This window comes from Nanorana parkeri, unplaced genomic scaffold (assembly GCF_000935625.1).
Source record: "Nanorana parkeri isolate BGI_ZX_2015 unplaced genomic scaffold, ASM93562v1 scaffold183, whole genome shotgun sequence".
NCBI lineage: Eukaryota > Metazoa > Chordata > Amphibia > Anura > Dicroglossidae > Nanorana > Nanorana parkeri.
This window is the reverse complement of record NW_017306451.1, coordinates 497,665-520,907: the sequence shown is the minus strand read 5'-3', so window position 1 is coordinate 520,907 and position 23,243 is coordinate 497,665. Positions and strand designations below refer to the sequence as shown.

General features: G+C 39.5%; 1 protein-coding gene across 6 annotated transcripts in view; it reads left to right on the top strand.

The window, feature by feature from the left end:
- The window catches only part of LOC108785921 (small conductance calcium-activated potassium channel protein 2-like), a 109,432-nt gene that overhangs the window by 79,897 nt on the left and 6,292 nt on the right, over positions 1 to 23,243 (top strand). For 3 of the 6 annotated variants that reach the window (XM_018555117.1, XM_018555112.1, XM_018555113.1), the window contains exons 5-9: positions 6,284 to 6,425; positions 6,625 to 6,735; positions 11,073 to 11,200; positions 14,794 to 14,802; positions 17,258 to 17,327. In XM_018555117.1, the coding sequence (XP_018410619.1) occupies positions 6,284 to 6,425; positions 6,625 to 6,735; positions 11,073 to 11,200; positions 14,794 to 14,802; positions 17,258 to 17,327 (460 nt within the window). The remainder of the gene's footprint in view (positions 1 to 6,283; positions 6,426 to 6,624; positions 6,736 to 11,072; positions 11,201 to 14,793; positions 14,803 to 17,257; positions 17,328 to 23,243) is intronic. The other 3 variants (XM_018555115.1, XM_018555116.1, XM_018555114.1) reach the window with 3 other exon arrangements.

Sequence of the window (23,243 nt, the reverse complement as noted above, 5' to 3'; positions counted from 1 at the left end):
AGAGCCCCTGACAGCTTTTTAATGCTGTCTGTGTTCATGATGCAGTTTTTCTTGGCGTTTATCTTATAGCAAGAACAAGCCATATTCATAAATTAGTGAATCTGGCATTCACCAAACAGTCACTGCAGTTTAGTTTTCCAGTTGCATCTTTTTTAAATGATAGTAAGTAATCTACCACCAGTAAATGTTTGTTGAAAGGCACATTCTCTGCTTTAGGTGTAGAGTCTGTGTGCTTAAAATTAAGTTCTGCAATTTGTGTGCTTACTGTGTTGCTCCATTGAGAAAGGCTTACTGCACCAGGAATTTAGAGCCCTCTGATTAATAGAAGCTTTAAACTGTTTATTCTATGTACTAAGGGGTAAGCCAAGATATAATGGTATTTAGTGACATGTTTTCCTATAAATAGTTATCAATTAGTTGTAAAGAAAAGGGAAAACATTATTTTTGTGCCTTATAGTATCTTTTACGTAATTTAATTTCTCTTCTGAGATGATGTGTTATAGAAATACACCAGGCATTAGCAATACAGATACTACGTTGAATAACTGTGTTTGGGATATATTCCACTAAAGGAGTTACAAAGAGAAAAATAAACAACTGCAGCAACCTCTAAAATGCTTCCTTTTTCCTCCCTATACCCTTTTCTTTCTTATACCCCTCCTTCCACTCTCACTGCTTGATTTTCATGGCAGCAGTTAGATACTATCTTCATTTGAATCCATTTATGACATAACAGAAAGGTTTGGGGTTCTTTCATTTCCAGCATGTATTACGCTTTTTCTCAATGTTTATCGAAGCATGTCCTTTAGCAGTGGGAAGAAATATAGTAACTCAGAGAATCAAGGCAATGAAAAATGTAGAGACGGGGCATATTTCTAAAGCAGTGAATGTGACATTTGTCAAACATTCACTGCAGGCAAATCTTCCTGGTGCATGTGTTTTAAATTATAGTGAGTGATTCACCAGCAGTGAAGGTTTGGTAAAGGTCACATTTGCTACTTCATAAATATGCCTGTAAGGATTTTGTAGTAATGTAATTGTAATATTTTAGCTTACAATTTTGCATAGAATTCTAAGCATGAATTCCTTACTGAAGCACTTAAATCGTATTTATTTTGCTAATTGACCAGTGGTGTCTGTGTATCAAGGCAATATTATGTTAGAAGTGGGTAATAACTTCACCTCTATCACAGGAACATGATCTTTCCTTGTTGTGGCTAGAAGTATCATTGTCATGTTGTCACAGACAGTAACTAGACCCAAAGTGTACTTTGTTGCAACAAAAAAAGTCATTCATGTAGTTTACTTAAACACCAAACATACTTAAACAGAAAACAAAATATAAAGACATTGGCGCATATTTAATAATATCCCCAAAACATTTAAGGACTGTATTTTAGCCCATGCTTTCCAAGTTGTACTACTGAAGGTAACTTTAATTCCCACAAGCTACAAGTGCCAGGCCTAATTTAGGGTCTGTCTCCTCCTTGCTATCAATAACAAACACGCGTCTAGGCCGCACCGCGCTGTATTTTTTTCTTCAATTCAATTAATTTATTAAAACCACTGCATGGCTCTTCTTACATCGTTACTCCCACTGAACATAACCCCCCCTTCTTATTTCAGCCCTTATCAACTAATCAATCCTTAGCTTGTATCTGTTTAGAGTAGTGAAATTTAAGAAATGATTTGTGCAAGTTTACTGTATACCACTTTTCTTTGTTTGGCGTTATCAAATTAATCCATTGTGTATTGATATGAATGACCACATGTGCACAATAATAATGCTCTTTATGCCATTTACACAAGCCTATTATTCTGCCAAAAGATCCTATTTCACCAGAAGATCTAGAGCATTCTTCTTAATTTCTAACACTGTAAAGTGCACCTATGCCAAGACTATGGGCATTCAAGTATTTAAATATTCTTAACAAGCAGTAAAGGTTCTTTAAAACAGGTCATCACTGATCTCTGTAGCTGCAGTTACTGTGGGGTAATTCATAATGAATACTTTAATGTCCATGGTCTGGGCACAGGTGCACTTTAATCATCTGTAAAGTCCACACAGGGCTTATAGAATAACCTTCCATCAAAATATTACAAAAAAATACATTCAAAATCACCCCACGGGATAGAAAAACTATTTGATGGACTAATGTCTTTATTCAACCTCAAATACTATGTAACTATGTAACTACCCCCCAGCCCAGACAGTTACTATATACATTAGCCTTGCAGAGACAAAGAGAAAGAAAAAAAGTATCTCTTTTCCCTTTTTCTATCCATCCAAGGCCCATCCCATATATTTCCAAGACATATTCCCACTCAACCAAAATTCCTATCTGTCTAGGCCCAAAAGGTGAGTGTCCCTCACAATCTAATGACAAAGACACATAACACAAAACAAAGAAAATAGGGAGAAAAAAAACAACAAACAGGGCTTACTTAAGAACACAAAAAAACAGCGTAAGGCTCCTTTCACACGAGCAGTCCAATCACATCAGTTTTTCAAGTGGACCCGATTGGATGCCCAATGTTAGTCTATGGGCAGCTGTGTGTAAATGGATGGGCGTCCATTTATACCCGGTTACCCCCGAATCTGGCCAGGTCTGGAAAAACAAACAGATCAGAGACCTGATTGTGCCAGATCGGGGGTAACCTGATGTAAACAGACACATGTCCATTTATATCCGATTTCTTATAGACCAACATTGGGTCCGGTAATTTCAATTTTTTCTTCCATTGCAAGATGGAGGAAGAAACTGGACAGACACGGATGTCACAGCGGTGACATCTGCTTCATACTGCTCTGATCATGAGGGGTTCTGTGCATGAATCACCTTCTGATCAGCCCATGTGGAAGGGGCCTAATAGAAAAAACGGCGAAATAAAATTGTTGAATCCAGATAGAACAGCAATGCCCATAATGCATTTATAAAAAAATCAAAACTTAACTAAAAAGAGATTTAAAAAAATCTGCAATGAAAAAAAACAGATCAGAAAATTTTAGGGTTTGTTCACACCAAGTGCAGAGCGGATGAAGAGCAGAGCAGTTACAGAACGTCAAAAACATCAAAAAATGCACCCGATGTATGCCAAAGGTATTTTGGGCTCTAGTTCACACCACAGCGTTCAGTTCCAGTACATGTGAAAAAACTGCAGCAGGCACTATTTTTTCTGCTCTGGAATGCACCAAAATGCATGCAAACGCATAAAAAAACACATGCAAACACTATGGAATGCACTGGACTACACCTGAAAGCCCATTTTAGGCTTTAAAAAAAAACGTACCAGAACGCATCAAAAACGCACTGCACTGCATGAGCACTCATCCAGATCTGGTCCAGTTTTTGTGTGAACAAGCCCCTAGAGTTTTTTTTAGCATTTTGGGTTTGGTTGTTGGAAGCTACGAGATTATAGAACTACAACACAGATCTCTGATCAGTATCCTAATGGCTAGACAGCACAAGAGTTAAGTAAGGATTGCTTTAATTATTTATGCAAGTCAATCTAAATGCGAAAAAAGCTTGAAGCATATTAGAGGTAACTTGAGACAGCCCAGAAACAACTCAGAAGTCTCTTACACATCTCCAAGCAACCACGAAGCAGCCCAAAGCAACTCATAAGTCCATCAAAAGTACCACAGAAGCAAATTGTAACATGTCAAAGCTATTCAAACATGAATTATAGCAGAATGAAAGCACTCTAAATTGGTCTTGCTTCTGAGTCTGACACCTGTGAACATAAGCACTTAATCAGGTAAAAAACCCCCACAAATGGAGATCAGTGTCCCTGGTTAGCAGGTAACCAGGGACGCTGATCTCTCTGAAAGTGGCCGGAGCCAGCCGTAAGATCACGGCTGGCTCCGCCCAGCTGTCAGAAGCAGGCTGTGCAGATTCGATGAATAGACTCCATAGTGTTAAGCTAAAATCCACGGATTTTGTGAATAATTTTGCTAAGTTTCATTGTAATGATTTTATTAAATTGCATTATTAAGCACTGTAATATTCCATTTTTTTTATTTCCAAATAAAATGTAATACATATTGCCATTGATCACTCTGCCTGTGTTTGCCTTGATAAGCAGACTCTACCAGTCTTGCAGCTGGTATGAAAATGAAAATAACCAATGGACTAAAGAAAAATGTAAGAGTAATGGGGATTCAGATCAATACTTCAGAGGATGAAATTTTTTTGATGTTTTTTGTTGTTCAACTGGAAATGGCACTTGACCTCATATCACCTGGATCCATTCTAATGGGATGAGGGAACTTTTGCAAGCCGCGAAGTTCTCGGATGGTTTCAGCATGCAGTATAGCCTACCATCCATGTGCTTAAGCATGTCCCTTACATGCCACATGTCTGCGGCATGCATGTGAGGGGTTTGATTAAATTTTCTTTACCCACTTTGCTCATGACCCATGTAAGAGAACGTAGTAAGGAAAGCTCATTTTAAAAGCATGCAGTCAGCATGGCTATGTTTAAAGTATAACTCCATCTTTCTAACTAATGATACTGTAAATAAGGGCAGTGAAATCATAAACTATGTAAGTAGTAGTCGTTATATCATTTGTATTATCAAGACTGTAGAGGCTTTTGAAGCCTCCACTGTGCCCCACTGGAAATGTTCACATTTTGCTTGATGCTGTTGAAGGTTAACAATGGAGTGTTGACAAAGGCACAGTATTACACTGCTTTTACAATTCCATATGGCAAAATAAATAAATCTGAATATTCTTGCCCTGGGACAGTGGATCCTGGAACAACATAAGTAATGATTATTATTTACATTGATTATTTCGCTGCTCTGCCCCAGCTGCACAATTTAAAAAGGTGGAGTTACCTTTAAAGGCTCAGTCCTATACTAAAACTATTTATCTAGGTGATGCAGTACCTCTGTGGCAGAAAGGTGTTTTCCACAGTGTCCATTTTCCAAGACAACCTGTCCCTACTAGGACCAAAGTGTTCTAATAATAATGCTAATCATAGGGCTAAATCTTTCAGCCACTTCACAAAACACGCATAGTGTAGTAGAGCAGGCAAGATGCTGCAGAAATCTCAATTTTTTAAATCAGGGATAAAAATCAGCAATTTCGGGTACCTTTTACTTAAATGTCTGGCCTAATCAGTTGCATAGACGTCGCACTAGGTGTAAAGCAGACCTTAATTGAAGTCTAGGCCCTCTTTGTAAAAACAGTAAAACATTAGTAAGGAAGATTTGATGTGTCCAAAACTTACCTGTCAGTTGGAAAAAGCCTGAAAAGTCCTATGGTTATATAACCTGAAGCCAACATGTTGTTTGATTGTCTACCTTTGCACTGCAGTCTGCAGACTCTGCTTATATAGTGTTCCAGTGCTACCTGGAACCAGAATCCCATGGAAGCTACTGCATCCAGCTAATACATATATTTATACAAGTTTGGACACCCTGAAACTTGTCCAAACTTGTACAAATGTATTAGCTTGATGCAGTAGGTTCCACAGCATTCTGGTTCCAGGCATCCAGCCCCCAGGCACAAAAGCCTTTCTATTTTTTAAAAGAGGTCGTAAACATTTGCAGTGCCTAAGCAAATGTTTGAAGCACTGCATAAAAATATTCACTTTGACCAGAAAGAAATGTATTCAACAATTAATCTGACAGATCCTTTTGGAAGTATCCATGCATTCATGGCAGATATACTGTATACTTACTGTGGCTTGTGGCGGCCATAAGTAACATTTGAAGCTTCAGATTAAAAATATCTAGAGTGACAGATACATTCATAGGATTACCTAATGGTCATTGACTGTACTTTGCTTTTGTAGCCATCTGAACAGTACAGATATTTATTTATCACAAGAAAAGTGTGTTGATTATTAACATCAACAGGCTAAATTCAGAAGACACTCTTGGTAGTAATTTGCTCTAATTTAATTTAGCGTAATTTAATTTTGTAGCAAAGATTTTTGGATTTCTGCATCCTTATTTTAATAAAATTATTTTTGATTAATATTCAAGTCCTCCACTCTTTCTGGCCATTAAGACAATTAAAGTGCATAACTAATATTAGTTCACTTGGGTCCTAGATAAAGAAACTCCTTTGAGCAAGCAATACTGCAGGACTGAGCATTAAACCCTTCAGGTGTCAGAGTTTGGGCACATTATCTTTGACAGCGGTTGGGAGAGCCCAGCCTATATTATATTCACTTGAAAATGCTGCATGACAGGCATTTTAGAGCTTAAAAAAAATCTCCCTTGCTAGACTAACTTACTCTGCTCTTCCTCTCTTTGCTCTCCCCGGCAGGTACCATGACAAACAGGAGGTGACCAGTAACTTCCTGGGTGCCATGTGGCTGATTTCTATAACGTTCCTGTCAATTGGTTATGGAGACATGGTGCCTAACACATATTGTGGAAAGGGAGTCTGTCTACTAACTGGCATTATGGTAAGACAATAAGCAGTTGAGCTGCATTCACATTATTCATTCCCCATTGTCTTCCTGCTTCTCTGTCTCCCGTTCCTTCCCTTCATCCTTGTAGTATCCTAGATCCTACCCCATATTTCTTGCCTAATTTCTATCTCAATTTATGTTTTTTTTTCTTCTTGTTCCATGTCTGCAGTGAGTATTTCCTTTCCCTCCACAGGGTGCAGGCTGCACAGCTCTGGTTGTTGCCGTTGTTGCAAGAAAATTGGAACTCACCAAAGCTGAGAAACACGTACACAACTTTATGATGGACACACAACTTTCAAAGCGGGTACCTAGCAGCTGGGCGGGCTGGGAATGGGGTGGCTTGTGGTGGGTAATGTACAGTTGAATGGTTGAAAAGAATTGTTTACATCTAAGCTGGTAATATAATATAATTTATAGTAATGTAATATTATATAACTCCAGAGTGACAGAGGGTCTGTTTATAAATGTTTCCTCACAAGATTCACAAGATTTATCGAGTTCAATTAGAAAACTGTGTGAACCTTGGATGGAAGGTGTGTATATTTTGGGTGATAACATATATAGCCCCCTTAATAATTATGGTTCCATATACCACCTCATAAATGTAAAAAAGAATTCATAAAAATAGAAGCTGTGTGAAGTCCTCCTCCTACTCCTCAGAATTCATAACTGTAACTGGGGTAAGGGAGGGGGTAGCACACACATTGCATGGTTCCAGCTGACTCCTAGTAAGCCTAAAGAGACCCCGTTGCCAGGCCATTCATTTCATAGGAACTTACATAAGATTTTATGTGCATTTATTGTATTTTATCCATGTTTTATACCTGTAAATGCCTCCCCTGTGTAGACATCCACAAATACTTTGACTTCTGTGGGGCGTTTTTTTTAAACATTTAAAGAAAAACGTAGACACAGAAGTGTATATTCAGTGAGGGTGGCTCTAAAGTGGACCCTATAGTGGATCAGGGGGTTGCAAAGACTGCTAGATTTCAGATGTTTGCAACATTCACGCTACACAATACAGTAGTCATCATTAACATAGAACTGTAGCCAAAACTTTTTTGGGAGGATATTGTGGAGAAGGATTAGATCCTCTGTTGGGGTTTTTTTTAACTGCTGCCTATGTCCTTGTTGTAGAGCTTTTCCCTCACCTTCAATCATTGTATTGGTGGTGTCAATGCATACATCAATAAGATCTATCAGTAACAGAGTATTAGAATGGCTAGATTTTTTATATGGTCTGTGTCACTTCCAGGGGGGGTTCCTCACCTCCAGTTCCAATCATCGTGGTCAACCGTACAGGAAGTGAGTTGAAATTATTTGAGTTGAGACACAGGCAACAATAAAAGCCTGATAAAGATTCTAAATTCCCCACTCCAAAGCTAAGCTTTGGCTGAAGTTACATTTTAATGAAGCCCTGACCAGCTAGTTCAAAGAGGTGTTAGCCACAGCAACTCAAGATATAAACTGATACCCATTTCATATTGCTATGATAAGCCTTCCACCACATGTCAGTCGTTGAGGCATTCAAAGGCTAGGTTCAGCACAAATGCGAGCATGAAGTTTAGTGATACAAGCAGTAGAATGCCAACAACATTTAACTGCACCTAGGGCAAGCCTTGATGGTGACCAAGGTTAGACCTGGATTACCAGCTACAGAGAGACTCATGCATTTCACTTGAGGAGACTTCTAGGAACGCTATGGCAGTGATTCATGAGAAACTGTCAGATGCACAGAAAGATGTCATAGATGCTCCTGTTACAGGTAGCCCATCCATATGAAAATAATAAGGCTTTACTATCCATGTATCATACAAAAGAATGATCCCGTATAGGGAAAAGCATATTTATTGATCTGTCATATCATTGTTATTTTGTCATATTATGTCCATGCCCTTTGCTTCCTTTCTCCTGGCATAGGGGTAAAGGTAGCACAACTAAAGGTAGAGGTAAAGGTAGCGCTATTTTTTTAACATGACTTAAAGCTAAATTCAGGAAACAAAAACTTTCATTCAAATATATAGCTTAATATAAAAAAGCATATAAATCCACTTTGTGTGCACCTAACACCTTTGCAAAGCTCAATTATTACCTTGTAAAAGTAGCAGTGACCTGATCACTGTGCTGTACATAACCTGTGCAGAGAGCAGAACTGTGGGAGGAACCAAATAGGTTCCACCTACTACAGGCTGCCTGCAGAAATTTACAGGAGGGGGAGGATACAAAACCAGCCACCCCACACAAGGAGAGAGAGCAGCAGTGACTGGTCTGTATTACAGGAAGCACCTGCACAGAGGCAAAGGTTTGCATTGGATTACAAACCTAGTAGAAATACACAAAGCACACCAAGATATTTAGACAATATTTGTTTTAAAGCTGCACTCTGATAATTGTAAAAGAAAACTACCCTTGCAGTGAGCCCCCCTACACTGCAAGGGTTAAATACTTGTTTTTGCCTCGGGGTAAAGAAATAAGCTATACTACTTACCTTATTCCTCACACCGGCAGGCTTCGGCGCTCTCCTTTTCTTCTTGATGCCCCAGGTTTGGAGTGTTACCCTCGCAATCCTAACATCTAATTCAGGGTTATTGGCCCTACAGTATACTTAATAACGTCAGCGTATGACGGCCTGGAGCATCGTAGAGAAGAGGCTTTAGGGACCGGGGTCGCACAAATACAGCCTGCAGGCGAGTATTGCACCTTATTCCTCTACCCCTAGCCAAAAATAATCATTTAGCTCTTGCATTATATATAGTTATTTCAAATACTGATAGATTTTAGCTTTTTACTTTGAGCTGTCCATTTATCACATGAATTTAAGTTTCTAATAAGTGGGTTTGTCTCATTTGTTAAACATGTAATATATTCTTTTATTATTATTTTTTAATATACTATTATTATTATTATTGTTATTATTAATATTATTATTATTTAGGACAATTACATCACTGTGCTGTGTATGCTATGATCATCATCCTTTATCATTATGTGCGTATTATTAATTTATTGCATACTGTAGATGTAATAAAATGATCTTTGATCTGTCTCCTCACAGATAAGTTTGGTGAACAAATTACTACTATGCGTTTAAAAAAATTTTTTTTTTTTTACAAAGTAAAATATCACTATACTTGCTGCAGATTAAAACAGGAGCAATTAGAAAAATCTCTCATCTCTGTTCAAACATTTCTTTAGTTTTGGATAGAGTAAGAGTTAGATCCCCTGTCAGCCTGCTTGTGTCGCTATTGGGAAGATTCACCCTCTCTATTTGGCCTGGTGACAGTTGACTCTGCGGTAGAAAGTGATGGGAAATCCAACATTTTATGACTGTCACCGACACAGGAGGTCAGACGAAATCTTCTACTGCTGACACCTGTTTCACTGATGTCTTTCTGGCCATACACATTTACAGGGTTATTCACAAAAGGGTGAAGAGCTTGTGAAGAGCTTGTAAAGGGAGGAGAAGTGAACAATCTAGGACAATATAGCTGAGCCAGGAAAATGAGTTGAATTAGAGAATTCTTCCAAATCACCTATTTTAGCCTAGATTGTTCATTTCTCCTGCCTTCTCCAAATTCTTCACTCTTTTGTGAATAACCCCAGTTAATTTTTTTCCCCACAGAAAAAAAAACATTGATTCTCTTATGCACACTAAAGGGCATGGATAGAGGAATCCCCCGCTGCTAGCTATTGTATTTAAGCAGCCATTCTCCAGCTGACTGTTCAACTGAAAATATTATTGGCTTCTTCAAGGTGGGGTTGACAGAGCCATCCATGGCTTGAATTTCATCCATTTCACAGGATTTGGACAAAATTGCAAGCTGTGTTTGGCCAGCTTAAGCAGGGTTTTTCCCCCAGTTGTTGATATGTTTTGAGGGAAAATATGTCTGAGTCTCTGAGATCTTTGCATAACTATCTCAAAATCTGTCTCAGATACTTGCATCGCTTTAGCAGTTGGCTGGCAGCATTGCATGCACAGGGGTCACACATAAACACAAAACCTGCTGAAAATCTCTTTATAAATATGAAATAGAGCTGAGTGATTTGCACTATAGATGTGCCAATTTCAGTCAATAGCTTTAGCAGAGCAGAACACTGACATGTCTGCTACTCAACTAGGATTTCATGGAAATCTGCCTCTATGCCAGTCTCTCTTTTCAGTAATTTATGCAATCAGCTGTGTCAGATGTCCCCATTATCTCAACCTGTGCAAGTGATGTTATGAAGTGGCTGCCTGAACCTCCAGAAGCTGTAGCAGCTACAGAGGGTGCTGTGGCTATTGTTATACCCATGTCTAGATCTTTTTTTCTATATAGTGTGGTTTACAGTATTCATGTTCAAAGTACAGTTTGGTATACAGTAGTTTGTTTTATATGAATACATCACAAAGGGTTCTACTTCTGATCCAAGTATTGGAGAATGAATGACGGTGGGTGGCCTGTTGGGTATGAAGCCTTTCTAATACTTTTTTTTACTATCTTCTCCCCATCCACCCTTTCTCAAAATCCTACATGCAGAATTCCTTGTCACCGTATCAAGTCTTCATTTCCATGTCTTCCTGTTTCCGTCCATTCATATCAATATGTTTCCTACTATTGCTGATGATGTGATTTTTTTTTTCTCATTCTTTTCTTTCTCCAGGTGAAAAATGCAGCTGCCAATGTGCTCAGGGAAACGTGGCTCATTTATAAATACACAAAGCTTGTGAGAAAAATTGACCATGCTAAAGTACGCAAACATCAGCGCAAGTTCCTGCAAGCAATTCACCTGTAAGTGAGAGTAGAAGGGAAAGAAAGGTGTAAAGGTCAGTCAAGGGGAGAAAGGAAATGAGGGTAACTAAAAGTTCAAAATAAAAGCAAAAGAAGGGTTGACGAGGTAGAAAGAAAAGAGTAATACCAGAAAGCTTTTTTTTCTTCATAGTATTGTTTTTATGAACCAAGTTCACCTATGTGCCAATTTTGAACATTGTGGGGGTTTTTTTGGAAGTTTCAAAGCACGTTTTACGTGGTTTCATGTCCCCTATATATACCCCTTATAGGAAATACCAAAATTCATATATCATCAGGCTGGGCCCGAACTACAAGTTGACCATATGTGTAAATAGTATAATGTGTGTGTGTATATACTGTATTTTGCGCTCTATAAGGCGCACCGGACCATAGGACGCAGGGATTCTGTGACAGGGATTCTGTGACAGCAGCTGTAGTTAGTCACAGCTGAGACAAGTGGTGCTGTGATTACAGCGCCACGATCTCAGTGATCACACAGAGAAGACAAAGAACGGACGTTCTTCGTCTACTCTAGGGGCTCTATGGTGAGCTCCTATACCGTGGTCACGGGTCCCCCAGAGGAGCGAAGGCCCCTGAAAACCACAGCGGGGGGGCCCCGGACACGATCGCCGCCACCGCTCAATTTGATACAAGTGATCTGATTAGATCACTTGTAGTAAACGAGCAGCGGCTCCCACTGTACATTTAGCTCTGCTTGTCCTGAGCAGGGCTAAATGTACAAAAAACTAATTGCCCGGCGCCCAAAACTGCATGTCCCGGGCGTCGGGCGATAGGGATTCGCTCGACGCGAAGATGTACACACATTCCCCCCGCCTTTTGGCATTTTATGGAGCGAAAAATATGGTATATATATATATATACTGTATATATCTACAGGTCTGCTTCCAAGCAGATCCACTCTATATTTAAAATGTATAAATCTTTGGCTGTCTCATATGGACTGCTTGGCAGCGTATTGTGACAAACCAATCCCATTCTCTCAGCAGTGTGAGCTATAACAAGTCTTGTCCCAATATGTTTACCAAGTGGTGACATTTAACTATCCACTTTTTTTCCCCCCATACAATAATAATAATAATGATAATAATAATAATCATCATCATTAAAATATATATATTTATTTATATACATTTTGCATTATTGTTATTAATATGATGATGATGATTATTATTATTATCCTAATTATTATTCTAGGCTACAATGCCTTACTTGGGGCAACATTATGTCGGCTAAGCTAGGTAAGTGTCTTGTGATTTCTGTAAATAGGTTCTGCACCATTTCCTCCCATAATATAAATATTACTAAACCTTTGCTTATTGTGTTGTTGACCTAGTAAACATAAACATATTATAGTTGTGAAAAAGTAAGACATTGGCAAACATTTTATGGTTTTTTTCTATCTCAGCATAGTCTCCTGCTCAATTATTATATATAAAAACCAAAGCACAAGAGCTCCTAGTGAAAACGTTATTCAATAACTGTAAAGTAATAGATTATGTTGGAAGTCAAAATTTAGAACAATTGAAGATATTATTTTAGTTAGGAAAAGCAAATCAGCAATATGGACTGTATGCATTTTTTACAATTGGATGAAATATAATTTCATTAAAAGGTACAAATTATGCTGTATTTCCTTGTATTTAATCTGTTCCAGGGGTAGCAAACCTCTGGCCCTCCAGCTGTGGTGAAACTACAAATCCCATGATGCATCTCTCTTCGGGAGTCATGTCTGTGGCAGTGAGAATCTTGCAATGCCTCATGGGATTTGTAGTTCCACCACAGCTAGAGGGCCGGAGGTTTGCCACCCCTGGTTTAGACAGATGTACTTGTCTTATAATGCATACTTTCACTTAGATCAACAATTGGCCAAATAATGGCAGAATACATGATCAATTATTAGATGGTTTGCTACAAATTAACATCATACCTTTTTTTCTTTTTTTAACCTGTTTAAATATTCCCCACCCACCCTGTGTGAGTAAATATATGCAGAAAATAAATATGGACAAAATGAACTGAAGCTTGTACACCTCTGATTTCCCTGAGATTTGTTTAGCTAATACTTGAAATGGCTTCCATGGCAACACAAAAATACAGCAGCAATGCAGATGAAATGTATAACCAAACATGTGCTAGTTCATACAGAGAGAAGTAAAGAGATAAAGGGTTTACAATTCATTACTCTAGGTTATAATGGAAGAACGGGTGGCATAGTGGATTTTAATCATGATCAGCCAATCCATTCACAAATCTTGTGAATTGGCAAGAAGCATATTTTCATTCTCCTAAATACATATGCAGATTTGTCTAGTCTGCAGAGAATCACACAATTGATAAATCATGATTGCCTGGATTAAGGAATTTTCTAATTCCATTATCACTACGTTAACATTGAAGTGCCTTTGTGTTTTTCAGTATAGTTAACAGTTAACATTAGTTGTTTGCTGGAACCGAAAACACAAAAAATGGTTTCTGGCTCACATCTACGTCTTCATATGATGGAGGGGACTGACACATTTAGCTTAGTAGAGGCTCCTTCAGAATTTGTGCTGCATAGCATATAAAAGGAAATGGAAGACATGACCTGCTTGATCCCTAAATCAACAGATGTGTAGGTTGACCATTGTTGAGCAGGTCATCGAGGCTATGTGGACTCTTTTCTTTGCTTTCCTACCAAGCCTGTCATTATGGAAACAACTCTTTTCTTTATTTGATGTAGTCTCTGCTGCCCTTGCTTCCCGGTCTAGGAAACCACATATAATATACTGCCTGGCCAAAAAAAGTCACACACTCTAATATTTTGTTGGACCACCTTTAGCTTTGATTATGGCACGCATTCTCCATGGCATTGTTGCGACAAGTTTATGCAACAACATTATTTTCGTCCAGAGTTACACTCATTTTTCAGATCTTGTAGTGATGATGGGAGAGTCGGACCACTGTGCAAAGTCTTCTCCAGCATATCCCAAAGATTCTCAATTGGGTTAAGGTCTGGACTCTGTGGTGGCCAAACCACTCTTTAACAATTTGAGCCCAATGAATCCTGGCATTGTCATTTTGGAATATGTCCGTGCCATCAAGGAAAAAAGAAATCTATTGATGGAAAAACCTGGTCATTCAGTATATTTAGGTAGGAAGCTGACCTCATTTTTTTGGACACATAACATTGCTGAATCTAGACTAATTATCCAACAGAGGGCTCTTATCTATTTGCTTAGCTATATCCAGGTGGTGACTTTTTTTGGCCAGGCAGTGTATTTCATTAGAAGTATATTTAGTGTGACAACTCCAAGCATTTACAGTACATTCTAAAATGTAAAAAAAATCCCAATGTCAAAAGCAGAACTATCTGCTAAAAGTTTGATACAATCCTAAAATGCACAATCTTAAATAGACTTTATTGTCATGTACTTGCCAACTCCCTGGCTTATGTACCCTGCAGATTGTCTTCTGTATACACCTAAGTCCTGTAAACTAGCTGTGTTGCATTTTGTGTTTAGTGTCTTGTTTGTTAATAGCAACAACAATTATGTTGTGTTTTGTCTTTGTTTTGCTAAATCATCCCCTACCAGAGCACAGAAGTAAGTTTCCTTCTCCATTCCCCACCCCACCTCTCCAACGAGTAACTTCTCCAGATGTATTGGTGCTTGTCTGCATGGGAATTTAAACAACTGCGAAGTCATGATCTTCATCTCTGAGATCCTGTTGTGGTTTTTCATTCGCTGATGAATGAGAAAACCTGGCGTAAAGTTTTTTTCTTTCTGTGAGCTGTGAACATGCTGCTTTCTATAATGAGCTGGAGTTTTTTGACAACCATGCTGCCTGAGAGAGCTAAATTAGAGATTGTATTAGACAGTGACCTAACGTTACTTGCAGGCATCGCATTGACCAAACCACACCCATCTGCTTGCTTTAGGTGCAAATCTACACCTGATTTTCCTCTGCTACAGTTAGTAACACTTGCAGGTCTTCTCAGCCTGCGAATGGACTGTGAAAGGAGAGGCAGTAGATGGATAAAATCATATTTCTGTTCTCTCCTCTTATCACCATGCTCCTTGCACTGCAACATACTGCTTGTGTTTTAAGAAATACATGTAAGGATATATTATTGAATACAAAGCTGCATTGTTTTTTGTCTTTTCTTTTTTATCTACCTGGAGTTCAGCTTTCAAAGAACCTTGACAGGATGATAATAAGGATAATTCAGAGAAAAAGATGTTACAAGTGGCATCTTATCAAAATGCTGCTCTCAGACATGAGAGTAAATAAAAAGTGAACAAAAAGCTCAATGGCCCTGTCAAATGCTGGTATGTATTATCCATGTGACGGAATTACAAAGCACTTGCTGATTAAAGGCTACTAAAAATGTTCAGAAGCCATCTTTCACACTGTAAAACTACAATCTCAATACAATTAGTAAATTAAACGTGAGATTGTAGTCCATCACGGGAGGGAGCTTAGAGCGGTGGGCATTTACAACACACACAAGGACTATGGGGAACAAGAGTAGCCACCCTCCAGAAGGAAGGACAGTATCAGCACCAATTCAGAGATGATTTGAGGATCTACACCTGAGTGATACACAAATAAGATACAGGACAGCTGTTGCTTGAGCCTGTGAGCAAAGAAATTACCTTATAATACACTGAATGTATTCAGTGTATTAATACACAGAATGCTTATAATACACAGAATGCCATGGACACGAACATCAAGGAAAAGTCTGCTATATAAATGAAAGGCAACCTCTGCAAAGATATCCGCAATGGAAGGGAAAGGGCAGGTACTGGACTAAGCTGCCTGAGGGTTCTTGCATTTTCAGGGCCTCCTACAAACCATGGAGGGATATTTTTTTTCCTTCTTCTGATGCTGGGGAATTTTTTCACTATGCCTATTTAATTACGACCCTTGATACTGTGCCCAATATTCAGTGCAATGTAGTGACCCTAATTTTTTGTGGCTGCCTGCTATGAGTCATCTACTCATTAGGGTGTTCCTCATCTTCAATTTCTAAATTTTGCAGGTATGACAACTATTTTGTCCTGGTTGTCCTGGAATCTTCTGTAGGTTTTGTTGTACCAAGCTTGATATGAAGATCTAATTTCAGCTAATAACTCTAGCTGGATATGAAACACCCAATTTTATCTGCACCCAACTACAGATGAATGTGTACAGATAGAAACTCGTTGTAAAAGCTATTCTGCAAATCCAGTTTTTTTAAGTGGATCTAAACCCAAAAACAATTTATATATTGCAGCTTACCATTCTTCATGGTGTTAGTTTCCTTTTTTTCAGGCATTTTTTTTCTTCATTTTTATCTGGTAATCCTTCCTGTTCCAGAGTGACAACACTCATTCACTGCACTGTATCAATTGAGGTGCAGTGTTGTAATCCTAGTTCAGGGAAGATAGCTAGAAAAGCTGATAACATTGTTTGAGATTTCAGTTCAGCTCACAGGAAGTGACAAAGACACAGGATTTTAGACAGGATCTGAAAGTTGATGTTGTGTTATCTGTCAGGTGGCATAGTCTGCAATGACTCTTCTTCATAATAGTTAGCAGCATACTCATTTTCAAAGACGATTGTGGTGGCTGCTCCAGTTTTCCATGAAAGCTATCTATCAGAGGTAATGATGGTACAAGGGGTAACTCATACTGATGCATGCAAAGATGCTTAACAAACTTTAAACTTCTAACCCATTACAAGATGTGCATCAGTGTACTGGCCTTTTCATAAGGTCTTTAGCTATGCTATGCAGATTTTAACTTTTTGCTTGCTCATTTTCAATTAACTTTGCATGATCTAATGCATAAGGATTCTTAACCCTGACAGCACTGAACAGTCCTATATTTTAGGCTATGTGAAGGTGCTGCAGGGGATGGTGTTATTTTTCAGCTTCAGTTGTTTTGGCCTTGGTTTTCTTTTCTTTTTTTTTGTGAAGAAAGAAAAGACATTGATTGCTTTGCATGTGTCATGAAACAGGCTTTTTCAAATACTGGCCTGCCATTGGGAAAGTAACCATTCTGTCATTTGCAGGTTACGAAGTGTGAAAATGGAACAGAGAAAGCTCAATGATCAGGCCAACACTTTGGTGGATTTAGCAAAGGTGAGCTGATTATCAGCCTTTTTTTTTTTCATACGACTTTCATTTGAAATATGCTTACCAACATCAGGAAGCCAAGCTCAATGGTAAGGCTACGCTGCTATAGGCTACATGAACATCATTGCTGTTATTGTAGTATTGAAATGAAATGAAGGTGGCCTAACATTGCACTGCATTCAACATTGCTGCCCCACAACTTCAATAATATATTAGATAATACTACTCTGTACGTGTTAGTATGTTAAAAAAATCTGGTGCTATGATTGACTGTAGGGATGAAAGACTCACTTCATCACTGAGAACAAGGCAACATTTCTTCTTAAGTTGAAAGTACGTATCACTTATCAGGGAACAGGTGTCACTATACAAATGTTATCATAGTACTAAAACTATACATTCATGGGAAATTCAGGCAATAGAGCAATTTTCAACGATGTACATCAAGGAATAGAGTACTGTGTGCAAGTTATTGTGCTACTATATACCACCCAACCCCAAGGGTACTGGTCTCTGTGTACCACAGTTTACCAAAGATTTATAGAATAGCCGAGGGGGGCACTTTTCACCCAAAAAAATGGGCTGAAAATCTCGGCTTATACTCGAGTATATACGGTAGATTGTTCACTTCTCCTGTCTTCTCCAAACTCTTCACCCTTTTGTGAATAGCCCCGTTATCATATATAGCTAGATGCACAGAAAATGGGTGAAGAATACTATTGAATGCAAGAGAATTTGCCATTAAAGCTGAGCTCCAGGCAAACAACTAATTACACAGATGAAATACATATATGGAAACCTTTACCTGCCAAAGGATTGGTATTTGTGCCTATGCAGTCCTGACAGAAAGCATAGCTAGGCGGATGGCACCACTTTCTCTATGGCATCATCTCTCTGCCTTGAGCTTGCTGGCTTGACAATAAGTATGCAAGAATACACCAATGCAGTCACCCTCCTGCTCTCTCTGCTCCTACTGTATAATCATGTTCATTGTCTGCACATTTTCATGCGGGACACTTGATTGCCTCCCAATGCTTCTCCTCCCTCTGCCAGTCTGGGCTCTGCCATACAGGTGGTTGTAAGAGGCTAATACCAAGTCAAATTTAGGTACTTGCACTGCCCACACTAAAAAACATTATTATATGTTTATGACTAAGGCCCCTTTCACACTAAGCGACACTTACCTCGAGCGGATCTGCGCGGCCAGGATAGCGCGACTGTTCGGGCAACGTTCCGGCAACGATCGCGGGACCTTTATCGTTAGGCTGAATGCAAAAATAGAAAAATCGTGCAACATCCGCGGGAAAAAGGGTCCTGCACAAGCGACGAGCGTCATGGAGCTGTACAATAGAAAAGCTCCATTGAAAATCATTGGACGGCGACTTCTCGTGGTATCGCACGGCAAATAAGCTCGATATTGCGACAGAAATCGCACGATTAAACGCGTGTGAATGGGCACTAAAGCTACATTGATTTGTGTCTTTTATATCTGCCTGAAGTTTAGATTTAGCGAATCGGACATATTATACAACTAGTTTCCAGGAGAGGCAGCAGCAGTGACAATCTTTGCATTGACTGAGCTTTTGTGATAAATCTGGCCTGTGTGGAAAAAAAAATACAAAATGCAGTCTGTTTTAGCATTTATTTTTGTTTTTAGGTGAACATGTTCTATATTTATAATTGGGCCCAATTTGGACATTTTCACTTAGGGGTGTATTCACTTTTGACTTCACATTAATGGCTGTGTGTTGAGTTATTTTGAGGGGACAGCAAATGTACACTGATATACAAGCTGTACACTCACTACTTTACATTGTAGCAAAGTGTCATTTCTTCTGTGTCCGTCACATGAAATGATATCATAAAATATTTACAAAAATGTGAGGGGTGTACTCACTGTGAGATACTGTATGTCACTGTATTGCTTCCTAATTTAGTGTCTGAGCTGTGGGACAGCTACTGACTTGCTGTGTACACCAATAGGATAAACAGTTTTCAGTTCAAAAAATATTTGTGTGACAAACATTCAATATGTCTATATTTTTGCACATTTTTACACAAAGCCCTTCAAAACATAGATTACTGCAGTTCAATGTGCTTATTAGAAGTGACTGTTTGTGGCTCTCCCCAGCATGGTCTGAGAAGAGTTATGCTGAAATAGACAAGGTGCTTGAACATGGGCTGCACTTATTGCTTTGCACGCCACACTCATTGCACTGCACACATTTGATAACTGCCTTAGCCCTCATTTATACCTGAGCGACAGTGACTTCGCATGCAGAAACACGTGTTTTGTGTAGCACCTTCTCCCATGTTTTTGCACATTTTACGCACGTACATATACTCAGCGTTTTTGCGAGCAGAATGGACAAAGGCGTTTAAAACACACATTAAAATGAAACGGAGCCAACATGCGGAAAATGAGCCAACATTTTAGAGATTCCATTAAAGTCTATGGGGCAAAGAAGCGCAGAATCTTCAAGTGATGGACGTTTTTCTGCAAGCGACAAAATGCTCAGATGTCAACATAGCTTCAGAAATGAATTAGTTTTTTTCAAAGCATAAAAAGCGCTATGAAACGCTCAGTGTGAATGAGGGCTTACAGTCCTTTGCAAGATGTTCTCTAGAAGCACAATACTCAAAGAATGTCTGAATTTTTGTAAAGAGTTCCTTGCATTCTTGCAGGGGTTTGTTCCAGAACCTGATACATTTTGTGGGAGGTTGTGGCTTCTTATGAATTGGACAATCGCGATTGGGATTTTCTATCTTCTCACTCTGGTCACCCTTCTTAGGGCTTGTCACAGGACTTGGTAGCATGTTTGTTTTTCTCCCAAATGCAGGATTCTTACAGTCTTTAAATGTATTGTGAGCATACAGGTGAAACTCGAATAATTAGAATATCGTGCAAAAGTAATTGCAGTAATGGCTGCAAAAGGGGCCCAAACCAAGTACTGACTACATATGCATGCTTGTACTTTTCAGAGGTCCGATATTATTCTATGTACAATCCGTGTTTTATTGATTGCATGTAATAATCTACTTTTTTGAGGTTGTGGATTTGGGGTTCTTGGGGTTTTCATGAGCTGTAAGCCATAATCATCACAATTATGACAAATCACGGCTTGAATTATCTTGCTTTGCATGTAATGAGTCTATCTCATATATTAGTTTCACCTTTTAAGTTGCATTAGTGAAATAAATGAACTTTGCACAATATTCTAATTATTCGAGTTTCACCTGTATTTGCCCTTGGTCAATGTTGGACCTCTCGTGGTGGGCTCACTGTGTATAAAACATAGTTAATTTTTAGTTTGTACAATATTTTTTAGGAAAGTACAGATATCAATGAATGGTGGAAAGAAAACTTGATTTTACTTCTTGTTCTTTGAACCTATGGTTGACCACTTCTCTTTGGCTGCTTCAGGTTTAAAACAATTGGATTAACACCATAAGCGACATGTAGATAGCTAAGGCCTGGAAGGTGAGGATCTGCTTTAGCAAGATGTAATTCAAGCCAAAGATCTGTAGAGCCAAAGGAAATCTCACCGCTCCAATTCCTTAGCCGCCATCAGGACACCCCAGGTGCTGGTCTAATAGGTGCATCTCCAACTTGGAATGTAGTAGTATGCGAACAGACCGCACTATCCAAAGAATTCCAATACTTCAGATTTTATTGAAATTCACGGCAAATCCAGTATAACAGTGAATAAAGCAACAAATACCAGCACTGCACACCACCAACCAGCTACAACCTCTCACATGTTTCACCTGTAGGCTTATTCATAGATCTCTATGAAAAAGACTACGGGTGAAACATATGAGAGGTTGCAGCTTTTTTTGCATTTTTAGTTTCCTTATAATACTGGAGTACGTTTTGCAAAAATGCACCATATGCTTAGAATTCAGTGTAATATACTGTGGTTGGGGTTAAGCTCTGTGCTGAAAAGCGATCCTGACAATATTGTCGGGATCCTCCTCTCGCATTGATTTACAGCAGCTTGTAGGAGTTGCTGCTGGTTCATGAGAACCTGTGGAGGCGCAGCAGCTAAAGGCACATCCTATCAAAGTTTAAGTGGTTAAAAAGCCCTTTCTGGTTATCCACAAGGATAAGGTAGCACTAGGACCTAATGCCTTCTTTTCTTCCTAAGGTGGTCTCTGCCCTCCACATTAAGCAGGACATTGTTTTACCATGGTTTCTGGGACCACCCAGAAACTAGAGTGTAAGTGAGAAGATTTGAGGGCAGGCAGCTGGAGGAGAAGGAGATCAGGTAAAAGAGCATGCTAGGGGTACCCTAGGAAAAAACAAGTATTTAACCCTTGTAGTGGAAGGGGAGCTCCACTGCAAGGGGAGTTTTTTCATTTTCCCTGGAAATAGACTTAGGGAAAAACTAGACTTAATTTATGTTATGATGTTTTCCAAAAAATATTTTATTTTCTATGGAATCTTTGGACAAAAAGATGCATAAAAATTGCCATGCAAGGTCCCTTCCTGAAGGCGGCACAGTAACCAAGCACTGTGTTGCCTTGAGGAAGGGACCCATGGTGCCCCTAAACATTGGCTTGATGACTTACAGTATGTGACATTTTTACAATAAAGAAGATTCAATTTGCACTTTGAAGGATTGAGTGTTGGTGACTTTTCTTCCATCATCCTGTGTATTTACACAGTGCCATCCGTGGGTTGTCATTATGAGCAGGGCAGCCTTCAGAAATTTCTGGGCCCCTTACACGGCTTTAGGCCAGGCCCCCCCCCCCCTCCCGGTAATCTCCCCGCACCGACGCCACACTGAGCCAGTCACACTGTTATTATTATACATATATATAGCTCTGACATTTATATACACCGCAATGCTGTACAGAGAACACTGAGCCAGTCATATCAGTCTCTGTACAGAGGAGCTTACACTCTAATGTCCCCCCACAATCACACACTATTATTATACATGTATATAGCTGTGACATAAACCGCAGCCCTGTACAGAGAACACTGAGCCAATCACGTCACTCAAGCTTGGAGCGGTGGAAGCAAAAAGAAAAACTATGGCATGCAATATAGTGAAATGTAAAATTATACAGCAATCAATGCAGAATGGCACCTGCTATAGAGGACTACAAATCCCAGCAATAATACATTATACAGCACAATGCAGAATACCACTAGCTATAGAGGAATACAACAAATCCCAGCAATACATTTATACAGCATGTGGGGGGGTGGGGGGTGGGATGGAGTGTAGTCTTACCTGCACACTCTTCAAGCAACTTAACTTTCTTCTGAGATCTTGGGAATGTCGGCAGCTGCTGTTCCCCCACACTGCAGTCTCCCTGCAACAACGTGATCATTTTGGCGGGCAGTGGCGGGAGAGAGCTCAGAGCTGGGAGAGGCGGGAAATAGGTGCGGCGTGTGGCGTGAAGCGAGCGGTGCGTGTAGAGCCACAAACAGGGGCAACTGATCGAAAGCCGGCTAATCGATGATGGAAAACGTTGACAACATTTTCCATCATCGATTTTAATCGACTTAGTCGATTAGTTTTTGCAGCCCTGGTCACATCAGTCTCTGTACAGAGGAGCTTACACTCTAATGCCCCCCCCCACAGTCACATCAGTCTCTGTACAGAGGAGCTTACACTCTAATGTCCTCCCAACAGTCACATCAGTCTCTGTACAGAGAAGCTTACACTCTAATGTCCCCCCAGTCACATCAGTCTCTGTACAGAGAAGCTTACACTCTAATGCCCCCCCACACGTGATGTCACTTCCGGCGGTCAGATGAAAAGCTGCGCCGATAGGGCCCCAGCCTGCTCCGATGCCTGTATAGGTAATGCTGGGGCCCGGCCCTGCTACGGCCGGCCTCCTCCTGCACTGCGGGGGCTCGGCCGCCTCCTCGCTTGTCACTGGCGGCCGATACTCATGTAAGGGTCC